Source organism: Oncorhynchus nerka, linkage group LG21 (genome assembly GCF_034236695.1).
Source record: "Oncorhynchus nerka isolate Pitt River linkage group LG21, Oner_Uvic_2.0, whole genome shotgun sequence".
Lineage (NCBI taxonomy): Eukaryota > Metazoa > Chordata > Actinopteri > Salmoniformes > Salmonidae > Oncorhynchus > Oncorhynchus nerka.
The window spans coordinates 21,620,308-21,643,549 of record NC_088416.1 but is presented as its reverse complement, the minus strand read 5'-3'; the positions used below and the strand labels follow the sequence as shown (position 1 = coordinate 21,643,549).

General features: G+C 44.0%; 1 protein-coding gene and 1 pseudogene across 1 annotated transcript; one reads left to right on the top strand and one right to left on the bottom strand.

Moving 5' to 3' along the window:
- The first annotated feature begins 990 nt into the window (after nucleotides 1-990).
- LOC115110213 (NEDD8-conjugating enzyme Ubc12) lies at nucleotides 991-12,702 on the top strand. The gene is made up of 6 exons (XM_029635665.2): nucleotides 991-1,459; nucleotides 3,161-3,255; nucleotides 3,559-3,597; nucleotides 10,561-10,664; nucleotides 10,792-10,855; nucleotides 12,424-12,702. Exons 1-6 carry the CDS (start codon nucleotides 1,345-1,347, stop codon nucleotides 12,562-12,564), a joined length of 558 nt encoding a protein of 185 aa, XP_029491525.1. The 5' UTR covers nucleotides 991-1,344; the 3' UTR covers nucleotides 12,565-12,702.
- A 2,527-nt stretch (nucleotides 12,703-15,229) lies between these two features.
- LOC115110863 (E3 ubiquitin/ISG15 ligase TRIM25-like) lies at nucleotides 15,230-22,957 on the bottom strand (annotated as a pseudogene).
- Nucleotides 22,958-23,242: the final 285 nt, after the last annotated feature.

Sequence of the window (23,242 nt, the reverse complement as noted above, 5' to 3'; positions counted from 1 at the left end):
TCAAGCACTGAGATGCAGTACCTTAGACCGCTGCGCCACTCGGGAGCCCATTAGGCCAAAGGCAGATGACCGCAGACCTTGCTGTATCTAATTGAAGGAACACACACACACACACATCAGTTATAGAGGTGTCATAATACCCATAAAACCTCCAATTGATTTTCCACAGGGAATTTTAGAAACACTTAATAAGGGCTGTGTTTCGTGTAGGCTTACCCTGGCATGACATTTTGATTAGCATGTAAATCTCTGTTTGGACAAGGTGACAACAATATTTGTGTCTATATTACTCAGATTAAAAAATGCTCATTAATATCAAAGTAGACATCATGCAAGACTACAAATCCCTGCATGTCATCGCTAGCTGACACCTTTGGTAACAGGTATTGTGTCAACTTAAACCTTGCACAAGACAGTTCACAGAGCTGTCAATTTAAAGAAATGTAGCCAATTTATTCATTGCTAAATTTAGCATTAGATAGTTAATCCAGAGATTCTTACCTTTGCGTTGAATTGGCAACCTCATCCAGATCATCATGGCATTTGTAGTTCTTTATGATAGTCACAATATCAGCTAATTAGCATTTCATTTTTTGGCAGGTAAATACATTGATAAGTCTCCTTGTCCTAAAGTGAATTACAGTTATCAAAATGTCACTCCAGGGTAAGCCTACACGAAACACAGCCCTTGTTTCCCCTATGGGAAAACTTTTCCACCATTCATTTATTATGACTCATAGTGAGCTAGTCATAATTAAATGTGAGAAATATTTTTTTCAATCATTTTCCAAGCATATTGTTCTTGCCTGAGAGACAAAATACTGTCTGGTGTGGTGCTGCAAATACATATGTGCATTATTATTTTGTGTAAGCTATGTACAACACTGATTTAACATTGTACATCTGAATCAAATAGTTTCTGTTTTGTTTTGTCCTTGAATACTTCAGGGTGCTGTTCCGCAACCAGAAAATATGAACATATCTCTAACCCTCCAATATGAGTGTAAGTTAAATAAAGCTTATGAATATGAGTATCCCAACTAGGCAATATCCTATGATTTAATATCAACAGAAACAAACTGGTACAGTTTGTGTACCTCCACCGTTCTTTCAGAACTCCCCCCTTCCTTCATTCGATACCTTGGCATCGTAACGTTACTGTCTCACGCAGCAGTGCTACGGAGCTAGGCTATCAGCTTGTCTTCCGATATTGTAGCTGAGACGCACCGGCTCCAACAACATTACGGTGCTGTACTGAGTCATAACTCCCTCCATAAATTTAAGACAAAGAGCTGTTTCTAATTGAAGGACCTGAAACATAGATCTTCAATAAACTAATTGAAGATGATTAAGCTCTTTTCTCTGAAGCAGCAGAAGAAAGACGAGGAATCTGCTGGAGGAAACAGAACAGGAGCTGGGGGTAAAAAAGCGAGCGCGGCCCAGCTTCGAATACAGAAAGGTAGGCTAACTGGCTTCTTTAAAATCAGATGGTTTATTTTTAAACCATGGACATGTTTGTTTAATTAGCGTGTCTGTCTACATGGTTAATAAATAAAGACACAACTAAAACTAGTGTGTTTTGTCATAGGAGGCTGAGCTAGCTAGTTGGCTAATTAGTTAGCTAGCCATCTGGCTAACGTTAGCTAGCTAGCTATTATGAAAACAAAACTCAAACGTCGCAGCCAGAAGATGGTGAAGCCAGGGAGTCAACTCATATGCACAGCACTTCTTTTTAGTTAGCACCCTTGTTAGTTAGTTAATTTGCCCTACTAGTTAAGTGACTTGGCTAGCTAACTTACTGTATAACGTTATTTGTTCAGTAGTTAGCCAAGTTATCAATGTTTCAATTTAGATGTGCCACTAAGCAGTTTGTGCAAAAGAGAAAACACAAGCTACCAGTAGCTATACCCATTAAACAGATGAAGTTCGTTAGCTACTTCGGTCTGATGCTAACTAGCTCAAAAACGTGGATGTAGTTGTTCATTATTCAACAAGATATCACAAATGTGTCTTCCACTATTGTGGATATCACTATTGATGTTATTAAGTAACATAAAAGTAACCGTTGATTTTCATTAGTCAGCAGCTAGTTAGCTATACTGACTTGAAGTAGCAATCACTAGCCAGGATGTTTGCCACGCTTACTTACTTACCTAGGTTACAAACAGTTTCTGGCCAGTGTGCTGGAGTAAACTGTTTGTCACAAAGTAACTGTGTACAACGTGGCTATTTAATGTGAGACATTTTCAACTTTCCATACCTTTCATGACAGAACACGTGACAAGACTGACTGGGAGTTGAATGGCAAGAAATATGAATATTGTTTTATAATCTCAGCCTTATAAAGTAGTTACAGAATTGTAAAGGCGGGTCTTTAGCTAATAACATTGACTCAAACGTGTATGTGACATTTCCAGCTATCCAAAATGAGGAAATGCTGTGAAAAGACATATGCACCATGTTTTGAAAAGCCCCCCACAACCATGTACACAAATGTTTTCCCAGATACTTGGATAATGAAATTCAAACCACCCCTGTGATGAGTGTGGTGGTTTTGTTCCAATGGCTCAGTTGTTTGGTTCATGAATCTTGTAACACCACGGACCCCATATAAGATATCCAGTTGGCTTTTGACTCAAGCCATGATTTTGAAAGACTAAGCTAATCTCCATTTCATAGCGGATGAAGGCCGCCTAAAACCAATGGGACCTATATACCTAAAGAATGTTGTTTAGCTTTTAGGCTAGAGGACCACAACATAGTCACATTGGTTTTCCTCCATTTGAAGTGAACTGACTCTGTTCGCATATTAAACTTGTAGAAAAAGATTGTTGTTATTCAAAGCAAAATATAGGAAATACTGCAGGGGCAACCATTGCAGTTTGAAAGACCTCCGAGTGAGAGGGAAAATACCACCACAGGTGTGGGATTACCCCAGCACTTCAGAAGGGATCATTGGACTTTGTTCATTGGACTGCGCTGCTCAGGTGCCTTCTTCAATGGCATTTACATGCCACTTTCTGTCCGTTAAAAAAAACAAAAAAACGGATAAGAAGACTTTAGTTTTCATATTTCTGCCAGGCAGGTTTCATGCATGCAACTGAAGGGAAATCGATGCAAACGACTGCTATTCACTGAGACATACATTTTCTCCTCGCAGACATCAATGAGCTGAACCTCCCAAAGACGTGCGAGATCGTCTTCCCCGACCAAGATGATCTGCTCAACTTCAAACTCATCATCTCACCAGACGAGGTCTTCACTCTTTCCTGAAACAATCTGTAGCTACTTGTCAGAGAGAATCCTCCATATGTCATATGTGTTTATTAGACATTTAACTATTGTACTCACACTTGTAAAGTTGCAACTAATGAATGGGTTCGAATGCTAACGTGGTTGCTTATCAACTAATATCCAAAGATAAATACTTTGTACACAATGTATTATTTAGCGCTGTACATTGGCATCATGTCATGCCAACCCACCAAACAGGCTATGAACAGCATTCATAGAAACCCTTATGTAAACACATTCTCAGGTTATTTTCTCTCTTTTTAGGGCTTTTACAAAGGGGGAAAGTTTGTCTTCAGCTTTAAGGTAAGGGGGCTTAATGTGGGTGGACAGACATCGGGACGACATGAGTCACTACACCCTTGCTTTACTGTCACACAAAACTGTTGTTAATGGCATTCCACCTGCTTGATAGCTATTGTTTTGTGATGTTTTTAGGGTCACAATTTGGTATCCAACGTTTTTAATGTCAGTTTTGAATGGTTAAAGGCCCAGTGCAGTCAGAAACTTGATTTCCTTGTGTTTTATATATAAACTCAGCAAAAAAAATGTTCCTTTTTCAGGACCCTGTCTTTCAAAGAAAATGTAAAAAAATCCAAATAACTTCACAGATCTTCATTGTAAAAGGTTTTAACACTGTTTCCCATGCTTGTTCAATGAACCATGAACAATTAATGAACATGCACCTGTGGAACGGTCGTTAAGACACTAACAGTTTACAGACGGTAGACAATTAAGGTCACAGTTATGAAAACAAAGAGGCTTTTCTACAGGCTCTGGAAAAACACCAAAAGAAAGATGCCCAGGGTCCCTGCTCATCTGCGTGAACGTGCCTTAGGCATGCTGCAAGGAGGCATGACGACTGCGGATGTGGCTAGTGCAATAAATTGCAATATCAGTACTGTGAGACGCCTAAGACGGCGCTACAGGGAGCCAGGACGGGCAGCTGATCATCCTCGCAGTGGCAGACCACGTGTAACAACATCGGTACAGCTGAACATCACATCTGCGGGACAGGTACAGGATGGCAACAACAAATACTCGAATTACAACATGAACGCACAATCCCTCCATCAGTGCTCAGACTGTCCGCAATAGGCTGGACTGAGGGCTTGTAAGGCCTGTCCTCACCAGACATCACTGAGCAACAATGTCACCTATGAGCACAAACCCACCGTCACTGGACCAGACAGGACTAGCAAAAAGTGCTCTTCACTGATGAGTTGCGGTTCTGTCTCACCATGGGTGATGGTCGGATTCACGTTTATCGTTGAAGGAATGAGCGTTACACCGAGAACTGTACTCTGGAGCGGGATCGAGGTGGAGGGTCCGTCATGGTCTGGGGCGGTGTGTCACAGCATCATCGGACTGAGCTTGTTGTCATTGCAGGCAATCTCAATACTGTGCATTACAGGGAAGACATCCTCCTCCCTCATGTGGTACATGACAATGCCACCAGCCATACTGCTCGTCCTGTGCGTGAATTCCTGCAAGACAGGAGTGTCAGTGTTGTGCCATGGCCAGCAAAAGAGCCCGGGATCTCGAGCCCATTGAGCACGTCTGGGACCTGTTGGATGTGAGGGCTAGGGCCATTCCCCCCAGAAATGTCTTGGTGGAAGAGTGGGGTAACATCTCACAGCAAGAACTGGCAAATCTGGTGCAGTCCATGAGGAGGAGATGCACTGCAGTACTTAATGCTTAATGCAGCTGGTGGCCACACCTGATTTTGACTATTACTTTTGAACCCCCTTTGTTCAGGGGCAATTTCTGTTTGTCACATGTCTGTGGAACTTGTTCGATTTTTGTCGAAGTTGTTGGATCTTGTTATTTTCATACAAATATTTACACATGTTAAGTTTGCTGAAAATAAACACAGTTGACAGTGAGAGGACGTTTCTTTTTTTGATGAGTTTATACTCAGTGGCCAGGTTTTATCAGGTACACCCACCTACTACTGGGTCAGAGCCCCACTTGCCTCCAGAACATCCTGAATTCTTTGGGGTATGGATTCTACAAGGTGTGGTGTTCAAATGTTGCTCAGTTGGTATCAAGGGACCTAATGTGTGCCAGGAAAACAGTTCCCACACCATTACACCACCGCCACCAGCCTGTACGGTTGACACCAGGCAGGATGAGGCCTTGGACTCATGCAGCTTATGCCAAATCCTGACTCTGCCATCAGTAACAGGAACCTGGATTTGTCGGACCAGGTGATGTTTTTCTACTCCTCAATTGTCCAGTGTTGGTAATCACGTGCCCACTGGAGGCGCTTCTTGTTTATAGCTGATAGGAGTGGAACCCGGTGTGGTCGTCTGCTGCAGTTGCCCATCCGTGACAGGGTCCGACAAGTTGTGAGTTCCGAGAAGACGTTCTGCACACCACTGTTGTACAGCGCCGTTTGTGGCCCGCCTGTTAGTTTGCACGATTCTTGCCATTCTCCTTTGACCTCCCTTCAATGAGCGCTTTTCACCCACATAGCTGCCGCTGACGGGATGTTTTTTTGTTTGTCTGCACCATTCTCGGTAAACCCTAGACACTATCGTTCGTGAAAGGCCAGTCGTTTCTGAGTTACTGAAACCGGTGCTCCTAGCACTTACGATCATACCACGCTCAGTCGATAAGGTCACTCATTTAGCCCATTCTAAAGTTCAATCAAACAGTAACAGAATGCCCTGATGCCTGTCTGCCTGCTTTATATAGCACTCCACGTGACTCACTGTCTGTAGGAGCAAACCGTTTTCATGAACGGGGTGGTGTGCCTAATAAATGGACAACACTATGATGATGGAATAATACCGTGAAAGCCAAAATGCCCTTTTTAATGTAAGAGCTGATTTGAAAAGACAGCCTGTTTTAGTGGGACATAGTTTTGGCCTGCATGGTGATATCACTAGGTGGACATTGGTTAATAGACTATTGACAAAGGGATTTCCCAACCTTAATTCCAATAACAGCTCGTTTTTAATTCCCCCTCCACTCAGAACTGTTCTAGAAAAATGATTGCTTGAGAAATTGTTCTTTGCTAGGAAGCTTTTTTGGCTTCAAGTTTACCATTTTAATTGAAAACAATCTCAGTAAGGTACTTATTTGTTACCCAGAAATTATTTTATATTGAGATAAAAATGGCTGCACTGGACCATTTAAAAAAAAAAAAAAAAAAAAAGGATTTATTTAACCTTTATTTAACCAGGTAGACAAGTTGAGAACAAGTTCTCATTTACAATTGAGACCTGGCCAAGATAAAGCAAAGCAGTTCGACACGTACAACAACAACAGAGTTACACATGGAGTAAAACAAACATACAGTCAATAATACAGTAGAAAAATAAGTCTATATACAATGTGAGCAAATGAGGTGAGAAGGGGGGTAAAGGCGAAAAAAGGCCATGGTGGCGAAGTAAATACAATATAGCAAGTAAAACACAGGAATGGTAGATTTTCAGTGGAAGAATGTGCAAGGTAGAGAGAGAAATGATGGGGTGCAAAGGAGCAAAATAAATACAGTAGGGGGAGAGGTAGTTGTTTGGGCTAAATTATAGATGGGCTATGTACAGGTGCAGTGATCTGTGAGCTGCTCTGACAGCTGGTGCTTAAAGCTAGTGAGGAAGATAAGTGTTTCCAGTTTCGGAGATTTTTGTAGTTCGTTCCAGTCATTGGCAGCAGAGAACTGGAAGGAGAGGTGGCCAAAGGAATAATTGGTTTTGGGGGTGACCAGAGAGATATACCTGCTGGAGCGAGTGCTACAGGTGGGTGCTGCTATGGTGACCAGCGAGCTAAGGGGGGCTTTACCTAGCAGGGTCTTGTAGATGACCTGGAGCCAGTGGGTTTTGCGACGAATATGAAGCGAAGGCCAGCCAATGAGAGCATACAGGTCACAGTGGTGGGTAGTATATGGGGCTTTGGTGACAAAACGGATGGCACTGTGATATAGACTGCATCCAATTTATTGAGTAGGGTATTGGAGGCTATTTTGTAAATGACACCGTCGAGGATCGGTAGGATGGTCAGTTTTACAAGGGTATGTTTGGCAGCATGAGAGAAGGATGCTTTGTTGCGAAATAGGAAGCCAATTCTAGATTTAACTTTGGATTGGAGATTTTTGATGTGAGTCTGGAAGGAGAGTTTACAGTCTAACCAGACACCTAGGTAGTTGTCCACAGAGCCGTCCAGAGTAGTGATGTTGGGCGGGCGGGCAGGTGCAGGCAGCGATCGGTTGAAGAGCATGCATTTAGTTTTACTTGTATTTAAGAGCAATTGGAGGCCATGGAAGGAGAGTTGTATGGCATTGAAGCTTGTCTGGAGGGTTGTTAACGGTGTCCAAAGTGCCAGAAGTATACAGAATGGTGTCGTCTGCGTAGAGGTGGATCAGAGACTCCCCAGCAGCAAGAGCGAAATCATTGATGTATACAGAGAAAAGAGTCAGTCCAAGAATTGAACCCTGTGGCACCCCCATAGAGACTGACAGAGGCCCGGACAACAGGCCCTGCGATTTGACATAGAGAAGTAGTTGGTGAACCAGGCGAGGCAATTATTTGAGAAACCAAGGCTATCGAGTCTGCCGATGAGGATGTGGTGATTGACAGAGTCGAAAGCCTTGGCCAGGTCAATGAATACGGCTGCACAATTTTGTTTCTTATCGATGGCGGTTAAGATATCGTTTAGGACCTTGAGCGTGGCTGAGGTGCACCCATGACCAGCTCTGAAACCAGATTGCATAGCGCAGAAGGTATGGTGGGATTCGAAATGGTCGGTGATCTATTTGTTGACTTGGCTTTCGAAGACCTTAGAAAGGCAGGGTAGGATCGATATAGGTCTGTAGCAGTTTGGGTCAAGAGTGTCCCCCCCTTTGAAGAGGGGGATGACCGCAGCTGCTTTCCAATCTTTGGGAATCTCAGACGACACGAAAGAGAGGTTGAACAGGCTAGTAATAGGGGTGGCAACAATTTCGGCAGATAATTTTAGAAAGAAAGGGTCCAGATTGTCTAGCCTGGCTGATTTGTAGGGGTCCAGATTTTGCCGCTCTTTCAGAACATCAGCTGACTGGCCCATGTTTACTCCAATGCTTCCCACAATTGTGTGAAGTTGGCTGGGTGTTCTTTGGGTGGTGGACCATTCTTGATACACACAGGAAACTGTTGCGGGTGAAACCCAGCAGTGTTGCAGTTCTTGGCACAAACCGGTGCGCCTGGCACCCCGTTTAGAAAACTATTCACATTTAAAATGGATTACAAGTGAGGTTTTTTGCTACACACAATACCCCATAATGTCAAAATGGAATTATGTTTTTTTAAATGATTGCAAATTCCTTCAAATGAAAGCTGAAATGGCTAGAGTCAAGTATTCAACCCCTTTCTTATGACAAGCAAGTTCAGGTGTAAAAAATGTGCTTAACTAGCCACAAATTGTATGGACTGACAGTGTGCAACAATAGTGTTTCAATATGCTTTTTGAATGACTACCTCATCTCTGTACCCCACACATACAATTATCTGTAAGGTCACTCAGTCAAGCAGTGCATTTCAAACACAGATTCAACCTCAAAGACCAGGGAGGTTTTCCAATGCCTCACAAAAAAGTGCACCTATCGGTAATTATTTTTTAAATAGCAGACATTGAATATCCCTTTGAGCATAGTGAAGTTATTTATTACACTTCAGATAGTGTTTCAATACACCCAGTCATTACACAGATACAGCCGTCCTTGCTAACTCAGTTGCCGGAGAGGAAGGAAACCACTCAGGAATTTCACGGTGAGGCCAATGGTGACTTTAAAACAGTTGCTGAGTTTAAAAGCTGTGATAGAAAATTGCGGATGGATCAACAATATTGTAGTTACTCCACAATACTAACGTAATTGACAGTGTAAAGAAGGAAGTCCGTACATAATAACAAACATGCATCCTGTTTGCAACAAGGCACTAAAGTAATACTTTTTTTTTTTAATGCGGCATAGCAATTAACTTTTTGTCCGAAATACAACGTGTTATGTTTTGGGTCAATTCAATACAACACATTACTGAGTACCACTCTAAAATATTCTCAAGCATAGTGGTGGCTGCATAATGGTTTGGGTATGCTTGTAATCATTAAGGAGGATAAAAAAGAAAGGAATGGAGCTAAGCACAGGCAAAATCCTAGAGGAAAGTCTGGTTCAGTCTTCTTTCCACCAGACACTGGGAGATGATGAATTGACCTTACAGCAGGACAATAACCAAAAACACAAGTCCAAATATACACTGGAGTTGCTTTAACCATGAAGACCGTGAATGTTCCTGAGTGGCCGAATTACAGTTTTGACTTAAATCTGCTTGGAAATCTATGGCAAACTTGAAAATGGTTGTCTAGCAATGACCAATTTTGACAGCGCTTTAAGAATTTAGAAAATAATAATGGATAAATATTATACAAATCAGGTGTGCAAAGCTCTTAGACACAGCTGTAATCACTTCCAAAGGTGATTATAACATGTACTGACTCAGGGGTGTGAATACTTATGCAACATTTTTTTTTACTCTTCTGAATTCAGGCTGTAACACAACAAAATGTGCAGTAAGTTGGTTATGAATACTTTGTGAAGGCCACTGTAAGTCTTTTGTCTTGCCCATTCAACCTCTGAATGGCACACATACACAATCCATGTCTCAATTGTCTCTAGGCTTAAAAACCATTATTTTCCCTGTCTCCTCTCCTTCATCTACACTGATTTGAAGTGGATTTAACAAGTGACATCAATAAGGGATCATAGCTTCTACCTGGATTCACCTGGTCCGTCTAAGCCATGGAAAGAGCAGGTGTCCATAGTGTTTTGTACACTCAGGGTAAATGAAGATATTTGCACCACGTCATTGTTCTCTCTCTGGCTCGGGTGTGTGTGTGTCTTGCTAGCTCTCACTTAAATGGCGAGGGCTGAAGTTCATTGGCTTGATCTCAAATTGCTAGGGGCTGGCTCACGTGGGGGAAAATGCTAGAATACAGCGTCCAGAAAAACAGTCACTTTCAAACTAGGGATTTCGTGGCTAATTGAGGTAAGACAGTAATTCAGATCATAGATAATGCATGTATGAACTACACATCGACACATTCAGGCCAAAGCGGGAGGTTTAAAAAAAACACAAAAAAACTTAGTAGTCGCCAAAGTTCCCGATCATGCCTTTAACAATGTTGATGGTAAGCATGTTAATTAACACGGTTGTAAGTCGAAAGAAAGGGAATGGATATAAGGTCAGAGATTATCCTCCTTTGACTTCTTGTGACTGCTCTGTTTTCCAGGTAGGACAGGGCTACCCTCATGACCCCCCGAAGGTCAAGTGTGAGACAATGGTGTACCACCCAAACATTGACCTGGAGGGCAATGTCTGCCTAAATATCTTGAGGTACACCACCTGCACTGTGGTCACTTTGTTTACCTTGTCTCATTTGATAATTCAGAATGACTACAGATTTCCAAATTTGGACTATTATACTGAGCAGTGTCTTTAAACATCTATTTTTCTCTTACAGAGAGGACTGGAAGCCTGTGTTGACAGTAAACTCCATCATATATGGACTACAGTATCTATTTCTAGTGAGTACAGGGATATTCTATTTCCAATTTTGCCTAGCCAAGTTTGATTACTCTTCCTTGTGCACCATGCTTAGAATCAGGAATGTAGCAGGATGTACAGTGTGTTCAGACCCCTTGGCTTTTTCCACATTGTTATGTCACAGCCTTATTCTAAAATGTATGAAATGGTTTTTTCCTCATCAATCTACACACAATACCCCTTAATGACAAAGTGAAAACAGGTTTTGACATTTTTGCAAATGTATTCAAAATAAAAAATACCTTTTATTTCCACCAGTATTCAGACCCTTTGGTATGAGACAAGCAATTGAGTTCAGGTGCATCCTGTTTCCATTGATCATCCTTGATGTTTCTACAATTTGATTGATTGGACATGATTTGGAAAGCTGCACACACCTGTACATATCAGAGCAAAAACCAAGCCATGAGGTCGAAGGAATTGTCCGTAAAGCTCTGAGAAAGGATTGTGGCAAGGCACAAACTCTGAGCAATCTGGGGAGAAGGACATTGGTCAGGGAGGTGACCAACAACCCGATGGTCACTCTGACAGAGCTCCAGAGTTCCTCTGTGGAGATGGGAGAACCTTCCAGAAGGACAACCATCTCTGCAGCACTCCAGCAATCAGGCCTTTATGGTAGAGTGGCCAGACTGAAGCCACTCAGTAAAAGGCACATGAAAGCCCGCTTGGAGTTTTCCAAAAGGCACCTAAAGGACTCTCCGACCATGACAAACAAGATTGAACTCTTTGGCCTGAATGCCAAGCGTCACATCTGGAGGAAACCTGGCACCATCCATATGTTGAAGCATGGTGGTGGCATCATCATGCTGTGGGGATGTTTTTCACTGATAGGGATTGGGAGACTAGTCAGAATCGAGGGAAAGCTGTACAGTGAGATCCCTGATGAAAATCTGCTCCAGAGCATTCAGGACCTGAGACTGGGGCGAAGGTTTACCTTCCAACAGGACAACAACCCTGTGCACAGCCAAGACAACGCAGGAGTGGCTTCGGGATAAGTCTCTGCATATCCTTGAGTGGCCCAGCCAGAGCCCGGACTTGAACCAGATCAAACATCTCTGGAGAGACCTGAAAATAGCTGTGCAGCGACGTTCCCCGTCTAACCTGACAGATCTTGAGAGGCTCTGCAGAGGGGAATGGGAGAAACTCCCCAAATACAGGTGTGCCAAGCTTGTAGCGTCGTACCCAATTAGACTCAAGGCTGTAATCGCTGCCAAAGATGTCAACAAAGTACTGAGTAAATGGTCAGAATACTTATGTAAATGTGATATTTCCGTTTTATTTTATTTTTTTAACTAGAGGGGGGGGAATCCAGAAACCTGTTTTTGCTTTGTCATTATGAGGTATTGTGTATAGATTGATGAAGGGGGGAAAACAATTTAATAAATATTCGAACAAGGCTGTCACAAAATTTGGAAAAAGTCAAAGGGTCTGAATACTTACCAAATGCACTGTATAATGGCTATGACTTTCAGATTCTGAAAGATTGGTCGACTGGTTGGAGCAGGTAGGAACACCTGGCAAATAACCACGCCCTTCTACTCCTCCTCAGGAGCCAAATCCAGAGGACCCCTTGAACAAAGAGGCGGCGGAGGTCCTGCAGACAAACCGACGGCTCTTTGAGCAGAATGTCCAGCGGTCGCTGCGGGGGGGCTATGTTGGCGCTACGTATTTTGAGCGGTGTCTCAAATAGCTCCTTGCCCATGTCGCTTTTTCTTTTTTTGTCTTTTTTCCCCCCAAGACGCATTACCGTTTACACACGCTGAGACACTGACTGATACACAAACTTGAGCAGTCGGGGAGGGAGGGGGTCGATGGAGCTGGGAGGGGAAAGTATTGGGGGGGTGGGGTTCACTCGGGGGAAGGGAGGGGGTCCAAAGGTAAAGATGACAGGTTTGGATGGTCAGTGAATGTCGCTCAGAGAATCGGTATATTGCCACTACGCTGATGCCCACAGTTGTTATTTTGCGGAGATAGACATGCCAACTGATCCTCCCACTCGCGGACCAGGACAAAAACACACAACCGAGATACGCACTTAGACACCTCCCTTACTAAAGGATCGCGTTGTATGTTTTGAACACTGCGAGGCCTCTCGATTACGAGAGCTCTGAACCTGACGGATCGCACCCATGCTTGGTGGCGAAACTTATCATATATATACACACACATGCCTCAACAACATGCCTACTGACACGCAAGGCATATGCTATCACATGCGCACACGTGATTCAGACAGGTACTTATACCAACCCAGATGCATAATACAGGCCATAGACACACTGGCAGAGGACTGACTGACTTGACAGGACTGACACAGACATAGATTGACAGGATCAGTAATGCAGGCAGGGCTGTTGTGGGATTGGGAGATCTTTTTAGTTTTGTTATGGTTTTCCGGGTGGGGTGGGCGTTAGATTTCATTGGGAGGGGGGGGGTGGAGGCTTACAATGTTACAATTCTATTGTGTATATTGAAATCCCAGCTGTTCACAATGACTGCAATATGAATTATGTTAAATAAAATATGAACTTGAATGATAATTATTGTAACGTCTATACAAACTACAACTTATGTCAATGGGGCTTTATTGAATTAAAGGTTTATTTTATAACTAAACTCTACCCTGAGTTATACAGCCAATAGAACATTTAGTTGTACTTTATGAATTCATCAAGATGCTTTCAGTTTGGCTGTGTTCAGAAATGTTGAGGCCATAATGTTATTGGTGATTTAATAATCTCAGGCTGCCAGTGGTGATTAAGTTTATTGAAATTAATTAACCCTTTCAAATGAACCATGCATACTCACTGTAGTGGCTAGGATCCAACTGACAGGATCCTTTGAAAACATCTGAGAGCAGCTGAACAAAGATGCATTGTTCATTGCCATGGACCGACACAATATAATGCTGGTTTATATAACGCTTTCCATTATAATTGAGCCATGGTGACGCAGTATACGTGATCTTTTCGCATTTGTCAATGTTGGGAGTTTGGTGCATGATACGACTCATGAAGTGCTGGGTTTGCGCCTGCACATAATGGCTGTCCAAGAGCAGGGATGAGGAAAAGGCTGCTCTTGTACTCCAGCACCCTCTCGTGGCTGGAATCAACAGCACTTTTTGTAGCTGTAGTGATGTTTTTTATTTGACCAGGCAAGTCAGTTAAGAACAAATTCTTATTTACAATGACGGGCCTAGCACCGCCCTCTGGGACTCCCAATCACAGCCTGGATACGAACCAGGGACTGTAGTGAGGCCTCGCCTTAGGCCGCTGCAATAATGGGAAGGTTCCAATGACCAAGTGTAAAACATGAGGCATTTATATTAATAGCTGAGGCAACCCTCCCCCCAATACATTTCTATTGTTAAAAATATACATATTGGGACAGAACGACAGACAATAACAAGCAATATTGCCACTCAATAAATAAGCAACCCACTGTCAAGGGCTCTAAATAGCCACACAAGATATTGGTATCTTTCACAGCCTTCTACTTGATTTGTGTAAGGATGGTGATTCATCAAATGTCTATGATCATCATCTACCATAATTCTCTGACAATGGTAGCACATGAATGCATTACACAATGCTGCAAACAGGACGAAATTCAACTCCAGGTATAGAACAAAGGTATTTTGTGCAGCATTTCCCCTACCACAACACAGCTGTAGGACATGATAAAAGCTTGATTAGTTGATTTGAATCAGCTGTGTAGTGCATACTTGGAAGAAGAAGAAGAAAAAAAATTGTACCCCTTAGGGTCCCAAGGACCAAGTTTGTGAAACCCTGAGTTAATGTGAAACATTGAACAATGCAAGAGATCCTCAACAGGACCTACCACCAAGATAAATAAGAACCTTAGGCTAAACCATTTTGACACAAATATTAGAAAATTGTGACAAATAAGTGTACCATTGTGATTTCATGACTTACTGATTTGTGACCATGAAGTAATTCCAAGATTCCACACGTGTTTAGTCCGATCACCTGCCTTTCAGTGAATCAGTACATTGTGAACCAGTGTGTGTGCAATGGGTACTGGACATAATGCCAACAGTTGAATTGGAGGTCACAGGCAAAATGTAGAGATGAGACTTCTCTCCAACTTATTTTCACCGCATATGCCTCCATTTCTCTTTGTCCCCTCCCTCCATCAGTCTCACAATCCCACACCCACTATTAAATTGCATCACATTCATCTTCGAGCACATTCACCTTAAAATTTGTAATACATCACCTAATTAAACTTCCTCTCTATGACTCATCCAAGCTAACCACACTTTCATCAAGCAAATTCATCCTAAAACACTTTTACTTTCATAATCACACACACATCTATCTCACCCTATCCTCTCACTCAAGCACACTGTGATCTTGAGAGCCAGGGGCACCTCCCTGTCCCCAGCAGAGGAAACGTTCTCTTAGAGAACTCGGCCACGCTGAAGCGGTACACCGCCGAGCTAGTCTTGATGTTATAAAAGTCACCTGACCCTCCTCACAATCCAGGAAGACATCCACTCTGGGGAGGCGCACCAATGCCTTAACCTTGGTGAGGGCGCGCAGGTGGGTGCACCCCCACCAGAGGGCGTAGTAACCGCTATTAGGGCTCATGTCAAACAGCCCTTTCCTCTGGGCTGACTCCCACACCACACCCACCTTCCAGTCTTTATTCTCACCCACGTTCACCTGAGATGAAAAGACACAAAGAAACTAAGAAAGTGATACCGACAAAAGTTTCAGTGGGGACGAGTATGCAAATGTGGTCATCAGGGTTCGAGACCTTAAGACAAAAAATCATCTTTGGCGTGAAGAGCTCCAAGAGTGCAGACAGACATACCTGATTTGATCTTTTTTTAGATCTGAGGGGAGAAGAAACATTTAGACATGTTTAAAATGGAAGTATGTGTGAGTACAGGTTTTAAGTCCAAGCCCTAGAGTCCAAGCCCTAGAGAGCTCCGAGACAGGATTGTGTCGAGGCACAGATCTGGGGGAGGGTACCGAACAATTTCTGCAGCATTGAATGTCCCTTAAGAACAGTGGCCTCCATTTTTTAAATGGTTCCAAACTTCTTCCACCGAGACTCTTCTTACAGCTGGCCACCTGGCCAAACTGAGCACTCGGAGGGGAGAAGGACCATGGTCAGGGAGGTGACCAAGAATCTGATGGTCACTTTGACAGAGCTCCTCTGTGGAGATGGGAGAACCTTCCAGAAGGACAACAATCTTTGCAGCACTCCACCAACCAAGCCTTTATGGTAGAGTGGCCAGACTGAAGCCACTACTCAGTAAAAGGCACGACAGCTTGCTTGAAGTTTGCCAAAAGGCACCCAAAAGACTCTCAGACCATGACAAACAAGATTCTCTGGTTGAGTGAAACCAAGACTCGAATATTTGGCCTGAATGCCAAGAGTTGTCTGGAGGAAACCTGGCGCCATCCCCTTCCCTAAAGTGAAGTATGGTAGTGGCAGCATCATGCTGTGGGGATGTGTTTTTCAGCTGGGAGACTAGTCAGGATCTAGGGAAAGATGAACGGAACAAAAGTACAGAGAGATCCTTCATGAAAGCCTGCTCCAGAGCATTCAGGACCTGAAACTGGGGCAAAGGTTCACCTTCCAACAGAACAACGACCCTATGCACACAGCCAAAACAATGCAGGAGTGGCTTTGAATGTCCTTGATTGGCCCAGCCAGAGCCCGGACTTGAACCAGATCAAACATCTCTGGAGAGACCTGAAAATAGCTGTGCGGCGATACTTCCCATCCAACCTGACATAGATTGAGAGTAGAAGAATGGGAGAAACTCCCCAAATACAGGTGTGCCAAGCTTGTAGCGTCATACCCAAGAAGACTTAATGCTGTAATGGCTTAATGCTGCACTCCATCACTCTCCTTCTTGGTCAAATAGCCCTTACACATCCTGGAGGTGTGTTTTGGGTCATTGTCCTGTTGAAAACAAATGATAGTCCCACTAAGCACAAACCAGATGGGATGGGATGGCGTATTGCTGCAGAATGATTTGGTAGCCATGCTGGTTAAGTGTGCCTTGAATTCTTAATATATCACGGACAGTGCCCCATCGCACCTCCTCCATGCTTCACGTGGGAACCACACATGCGGCAATAATCCATTCACCAACTCTGCGTCTCACAAAGACAAGGGGGTTGGAACCAAAAATCTAAAATTTGGACATATTTCCACAGGTTTCCACATTTGCAAGTGTTTCTTGGCCCAAGAAAGTCTCTTCTTATTTATGTCCTTTAGTAGTGGTGTCTTTGCAGAAATATGACAATGAAGGCCTGATTCACTCTCCTCTGAACAGTTGATGTTGAGATGTGTCTGTTACTTGAACTCTGTGAAGCATTTATTTGGGCTGCAATGTCTGAGGCTGGTAACTCCTTTGCAGCAGAGGTAACTCTGGGTCCTCCTTTCCTATGGCGGTCCTCCTGAGAGCCAGTTTCATCATAGCTCTTGATGGTTTTTGCGACTGCTCTTGAAGAAACATTCAAAGTTCTGGACATTTTCCGGATTGACTGACCTTCATGTCTTATAGTAATGGACTGTTTGCTTATTTGAGCTGTCCTTTCCATAATATGGACTTGGTCTTTTACACAAATGAACTTTTAGCAAGGTACAACTGTTAATTGAAATGCATTCCAGGTGACCTCATGAAGATGATTGAGCGAATGCCAAGAGTGTGCAAAGCTGTCGACAAGGCGAAAGGTGGCTACTTTGAAGAATCTCAAATATTTATTCTACAATCTAGAAAGTAGTAAAAATAAAGAAAGACACTTGAATGAGTAGGTTTGTCCAAACATTTTACTGGTACTGTCTGTGTGTGTGTGTGTGTATACACTGCTCAAAAAAATAAAGGGAACACTTAAACAACACAATGTAACTCCAAGTCAATCACACTTCTGTGAAATCAAACTGTCCACTTAGGAAGCAACACTGATTGACAATAAATTTCACATGCTGTTGTGCAAATGGAATAGACATCAGGTGGAAATTATAGGCAATTAGCAAGACACCCCCAATGTGGTTCTGCAGGTGGTGACCACAGACCACTTCTCAGTTCCTATGCTTCCTGGCTGATGTTTTGGTCACTTTTGAATGCTGGCGGTGCTTTCACTCTAGTGGTAGCATGAGACGGAGTCTACAACCCACACAAGTGGCTCAGGTAGTGCAGCTCATCCTGGATGGAACATCAATGTGAGTTGTGGCAAGAAGGTTTGCTGTGTCTGTCAGTGTAGTGTCCAGAGCATGGAGGCACTACCAGGAGACAGGTCAGTACATCAGGAGACTTGGAGGAGGCCGTAGGAGGGCAACAACCGAGCAGCAGGGCCGCTACCTCCGCCTTTGTGCAAGGAGGAGCAGGAGGAGCACTGCCAGAGCCCTGCAAAATGACCTCCAGCAGGCCACAATTGTGCATGTGTCTGCTCAAACGGTCAGAAACAGACTCCATGAGGGTGGTATGAGGGGCCCAACGTCCACAGGTGGGGGTTGTGCTTACAGCCCAACACCGTGCAGGACGTTTGGCATTTGCCAGAGAACACCAAGATTGGCAAATTCGCCACTGGCGCACTGTGCTCTTCACAGATGAAAGCAGGTTCACACTTGAGCACGTGACAGACGTGACAGAGTCTGGAGACCCCGTGGAGAATGTTCTGCTGCCTGCAACATCCTCCAGCATGACCGGTTTGGCGGTGGGTCAGTCATGGTGTGGGGTGGCATTTTTTGGGGGGGCCGCACAGCCCTCCATGTGCTTGCCAGAGGTAGCCTGACTGTCATTAGGTACCGAGATGAGATCCTCAGACCCCTTGTGAGACCATATGCTGGTGCGGTTGACCCTGGGTTCCTCCTAATGCAAGACAATGCTAGACCTCATGTGGCTGGAGTGTGTCAGCAGTTCCTGCAAGAGGAAGGCATTGATGGTATGGACTGGCCCGCCTGTTCCCCAGACCTGAATCCAATTGTGCACATCTGGGACATCATGTTTCGCTCCATCCACCAACGCCACGTTGCAACACAGACTGTCCAGGAGTTGGCGGATGCTTTAGTCCAGGTCTGGGATGCCCAGGCATTGTAGGGAGGTCATACAGGCACGTGGAGGCCACACACACTACTGAGCCTCATTTTGACTTGTTTATATGAACGCAATTTAAATTGACCCACCTCGTAGAGACCACTGACTCTTAGTGGTCCGTAGTGTCTGTACACTGGTCGTACTGTCGCTCTCCCGTAGGGAAGTAACTGTAACACACGCGCACTGTGTTATATTAAAAAAAACAAATAGGTCGGTCCTCAACATACAGTGCATTCTACTTTATCAGGCCAGGTGTGATAGGTTGTGTTTCCTTTCTTGTGTGTTCATGTTCCTCCTGGTATTTTTTACAACCCACTTTTGTCAATGAGTCATTCTTTGCCAGGCCGATGTTGCACCACAGTAATGGATGACGGAAGGAATGAGTTCTATTGGCATGAGGTATTTGAGTTGGAATGGTTTTTTGACTGCTTGCAGACTAGGCTGACTTTCAGAGTGACTCAGCAGAATTCCTGTCTCAATATGTATCATCAACTCAGTAATTTATGAGAAAACCACAGTAGGGGAACAACTTATGAACAACTTATGACTTTACAAAATAATAATGTTGTAGATGATCATAAGGAGGAAAAAAAACAAAAATGAAACTACCATTATGAATATTTGGTAACTGATGTTCATTTTGAAAAGGATAACACATAATGATATGACTACGTTGATTAGAGGATTGTTTTAAACAACGAAAGTGATGGTGCTACTCACTGGAGAATCGGGAGTGCACCTCCCCCATGCGGATTTGAGCCATACTCTTCTTCAGTTCTCCCAGAACCACCTTCCCCTCCCCCAGAGAGAAATGCAGCGACACCTCTGCCTCAGCATCCAACTCCTGGGTGTCAGAGTCTGCCCGTAGGGGGGGCACTCGCCTCCTCAAAACTCAGTGGTTTGAAGGCAGGCATTGACAGATATGTTCAATTGAAAGACTTACAGTTCAGAGTTTAACATCAGTGGAATGGACTCTGGTAATATCTCTGATAGCTTGCACTTAGATGCCATTGGAACGTATATGTGGCACACCCGGTGCAGGTCTCATCGCCCTCAAAGTGTGAACCCCACCCAATTGTTACAACAGACACCCACAAATGATCAAATGTGCCTCGGCTAAAAACACATTCCCTCCATACCTGGAGGAAGCAAATGTGGTCATCAGATGTGACCTGGGCTTCCAATCTGGATCGCCGCACCAGCAGCTGGCTATGCTCCGCCTCCAAACGTGTCACCAGCCCCTTCCCCCTTGTTTCCACAGACGCCTGCTTCTCTTCCATCCCGCCCACCAGCTCGTCACGGATCCTGTCCACCGAGCGACTCAGCTCCCCCAGCAACTGCTCCACCTCCGACAGCTCACCCCGTACATAGTTCTAGAAAAAAAACAGTAGGATTAAGTTGCTCCTTGACGCTGATTTAAGGTCAGTTTCTTTCTCTCCAGTTGTGGTCATTATTGTGATCGCAGGTCAAAGAGAAAACATTCTGCCAACTGAAAAATGTGTGTTTGTTTTTTTTTACATTTTAATTGAGTATTTTCCATAATGTATCATAACAGGGGTATGACAAACATCCTTTCGGTTGACTACACAGACTGTCTTGACCTGCTAATCGCCACTGCAGTGGGAGTAATGGTTGTGGGTACGTTCTCCTAACACTAGAGGGAGTGGTAGCGTGATCTGGTGAATATGAAGCCCGACATGTTGAGGGGTTTAGGGAAGGGGTCAAATAGATCTAACACAATGTTGATACAACGTTGGGGCCTGTGAATCAGCTGCCGACCCCGACGGTCTCCAGTCGGCTCCTGAGCTCATTCAGACAGAGGCGCTTCCCCTCAATCCTGTCCAGAATCTCTAGTTCTGTCTTCCCAATGAGTTTCTGTGTAATAGACAAAAGGACAGGAAAGAGAAGGAGGATGAGAGACAAAGAGACCAATTATGTGAATGCAGTGTCATTGAGAGTAGATTTGGTGTCATGTATGTTCACTACTTGTCCTAACTAGACAAGTCTGCTGGCCTGCTGCTGCTGCTTAGGGAACACTTAAGTAAAACGTGCTTTGTGAAGTGCAAAAAAAGATATATATTTTTAGATGCAAATAGAAAAACATTGCTCTTGAAATAGCCATATACACACACACACAGCAGATAACACAATGAAGTACATTCATTCAACAACAACAACAAAAGGGTGCATGTTATTCATTTGCCTTGAGCCAAACCCATTGTCCAGAAGATTAAACCTAAATCATGTCAAATTGCTCATGTTTTGCCTGACAGAGATTTTGAGGACTCTAGTGCCCAAAAGCCCATTTTAGCACCATTGAGGACTTTGACCACAGTATGAGTCATAATACCTGTATGTCCTCCTATAGGTGAAGGAAGGATCACATGATTTTGGGCTCCCGAGTGGCACAGCAATAGAAGGCACTGCATTTCAGGGCTAGAGGCTTCACTACAGACACCCTGGTTCGAATCCAGTATGTATCACAACCTGCCGTGATTGGGAGTCCCCATAGAGCGGCGCACGATTTGCCCGGCGTCGTCCGGGTTTGGCCGTCATTGTAAATAAGAATTTGTTCTTAACTGACTTGCCAAGTCAAATAAAATACAAATATTCCATCTGCGTCATCAGGAGGAATCCGCCAATGATTGCTACTCATGAGTAAACATTCCATAACTGCAGGTGGCAGTAAATCAAACCTTGGCTTTATGTAACACATTCCAGGTCGCATACTTCGTTTGTCAACTCAGAAATAGTAGAAGAAATTGAGTACTTTTGAGCCGGGAGCTGTCAAATTGTGATGCAGTCATTGAATGGAAATGTGTTGCTAAATCTGTAAAGTTCCACAGTTCCCAATCACTTTTTTACCCTCTTGGTTCAGGAATTTACAGTTATCTGAAAGCAAACCAGAGAAATACCCAGTCACTGTTTCTATGCAAGTGGTTTACATTAGAAATGTGGATGCAGCTTAGATAAGAACATAATCAACTCCCATCTCAGACAATCTTTAGAGTAAAATCTGCATTGCAAAAGGGATTTTAGTGGCTTGTTTACAAAAAGGTGTCATCTATGTCATCTGCATTGCAAGAAGCTGGGATGCCCCTAATGACCTACAAACTAGTGGCCAATACTCAGTCTTTCAAAGGTTCAATCAAAATGCAAGTTGTAATATAAAAAAGTAACCTAAATAAAAACACCAGACACCAACCACAGAACTAGAATGTAATTATACTTCTTTAAGGAACACGTCCAACCCTAAGAAACACACCACACCCTTAAGTAGCCTTCAAGACTATAACCTTGGCACAAAAAGCATCTTTGAGCTGCGTGGGCCATTGAAGTTCTGAAGGGGTGTGTGCTCCAAGAGCCTGATGTGAAAGCTGCTTTGCCTTCTCACCCGTTTGCTGACTCTGTCTGCAAGGACACGGTGCGGTTCTCCTCCAGCACACAGATACAGATCTGGTCCGTGCGGCAGTACACCTCCAGAAGCCGGTGGTGCAGTGGGCAGGGTGCGGCCGCGAAGCGCTCCCCGGGGCTCCAGGAGCTGGTGGTTGGCGTAGAAGGGCGTGTTCAGGTGAGGCTGCACATGGGCCTCGCAGTAGGATGCCGTGCAGGTCAAACACGAGCTGATCGCCACTTGTTTCTTCCCTGTGCACACGTCACATTTGATCATCTCCTCCAGAAAGGGGTTGCTGTTGGCCATGGCTCCTGGTGTCTTCATGTCCAACATGTGCGGATTTGCCGTGGTGTAGCGAGCTTCTTTGAATTACTCAGCGATATGGGCGAAAACCCGGTTGATGTTGAGCTGAGGCCGCTCGGGGAACTGATGCTTGCAGAGCGGGCAGGTGCAGGTGGAGCTGGAGGCAACGTAGCCTCCGATGCAACCCTGGCAGAAGTTGTGTCCACAGGGCGTCGACACTGGGTTGTTGAACAGGTCCAAGCAGATGGAGCAGGTCAGCTCCTGCTCTGAAAACATCTCCATGACCCCTGCCTCAGCCATCATTTTCTCCTACTCTACGGGTGAGACAACATACTCAGTCACACAAAAACATTGAACTAGGCCCATAGGTCAACACATAGGCCCAGTTCAATATTTGTGACATATGCAGAGAAGAGGTTAGGAAGAATCTCACCAACAGGAACCGCTTTGAAAATCACAACTGGATAGTTTTAGAATGGGCCAAGGACAATTGTCCCTTACAAGGCAAACAAATGATGGTCACAAAATACAAGTGCTGATAGACACATTTTGGACTAAGTTGTTTATTACAGTAAGGGTTGCATCACA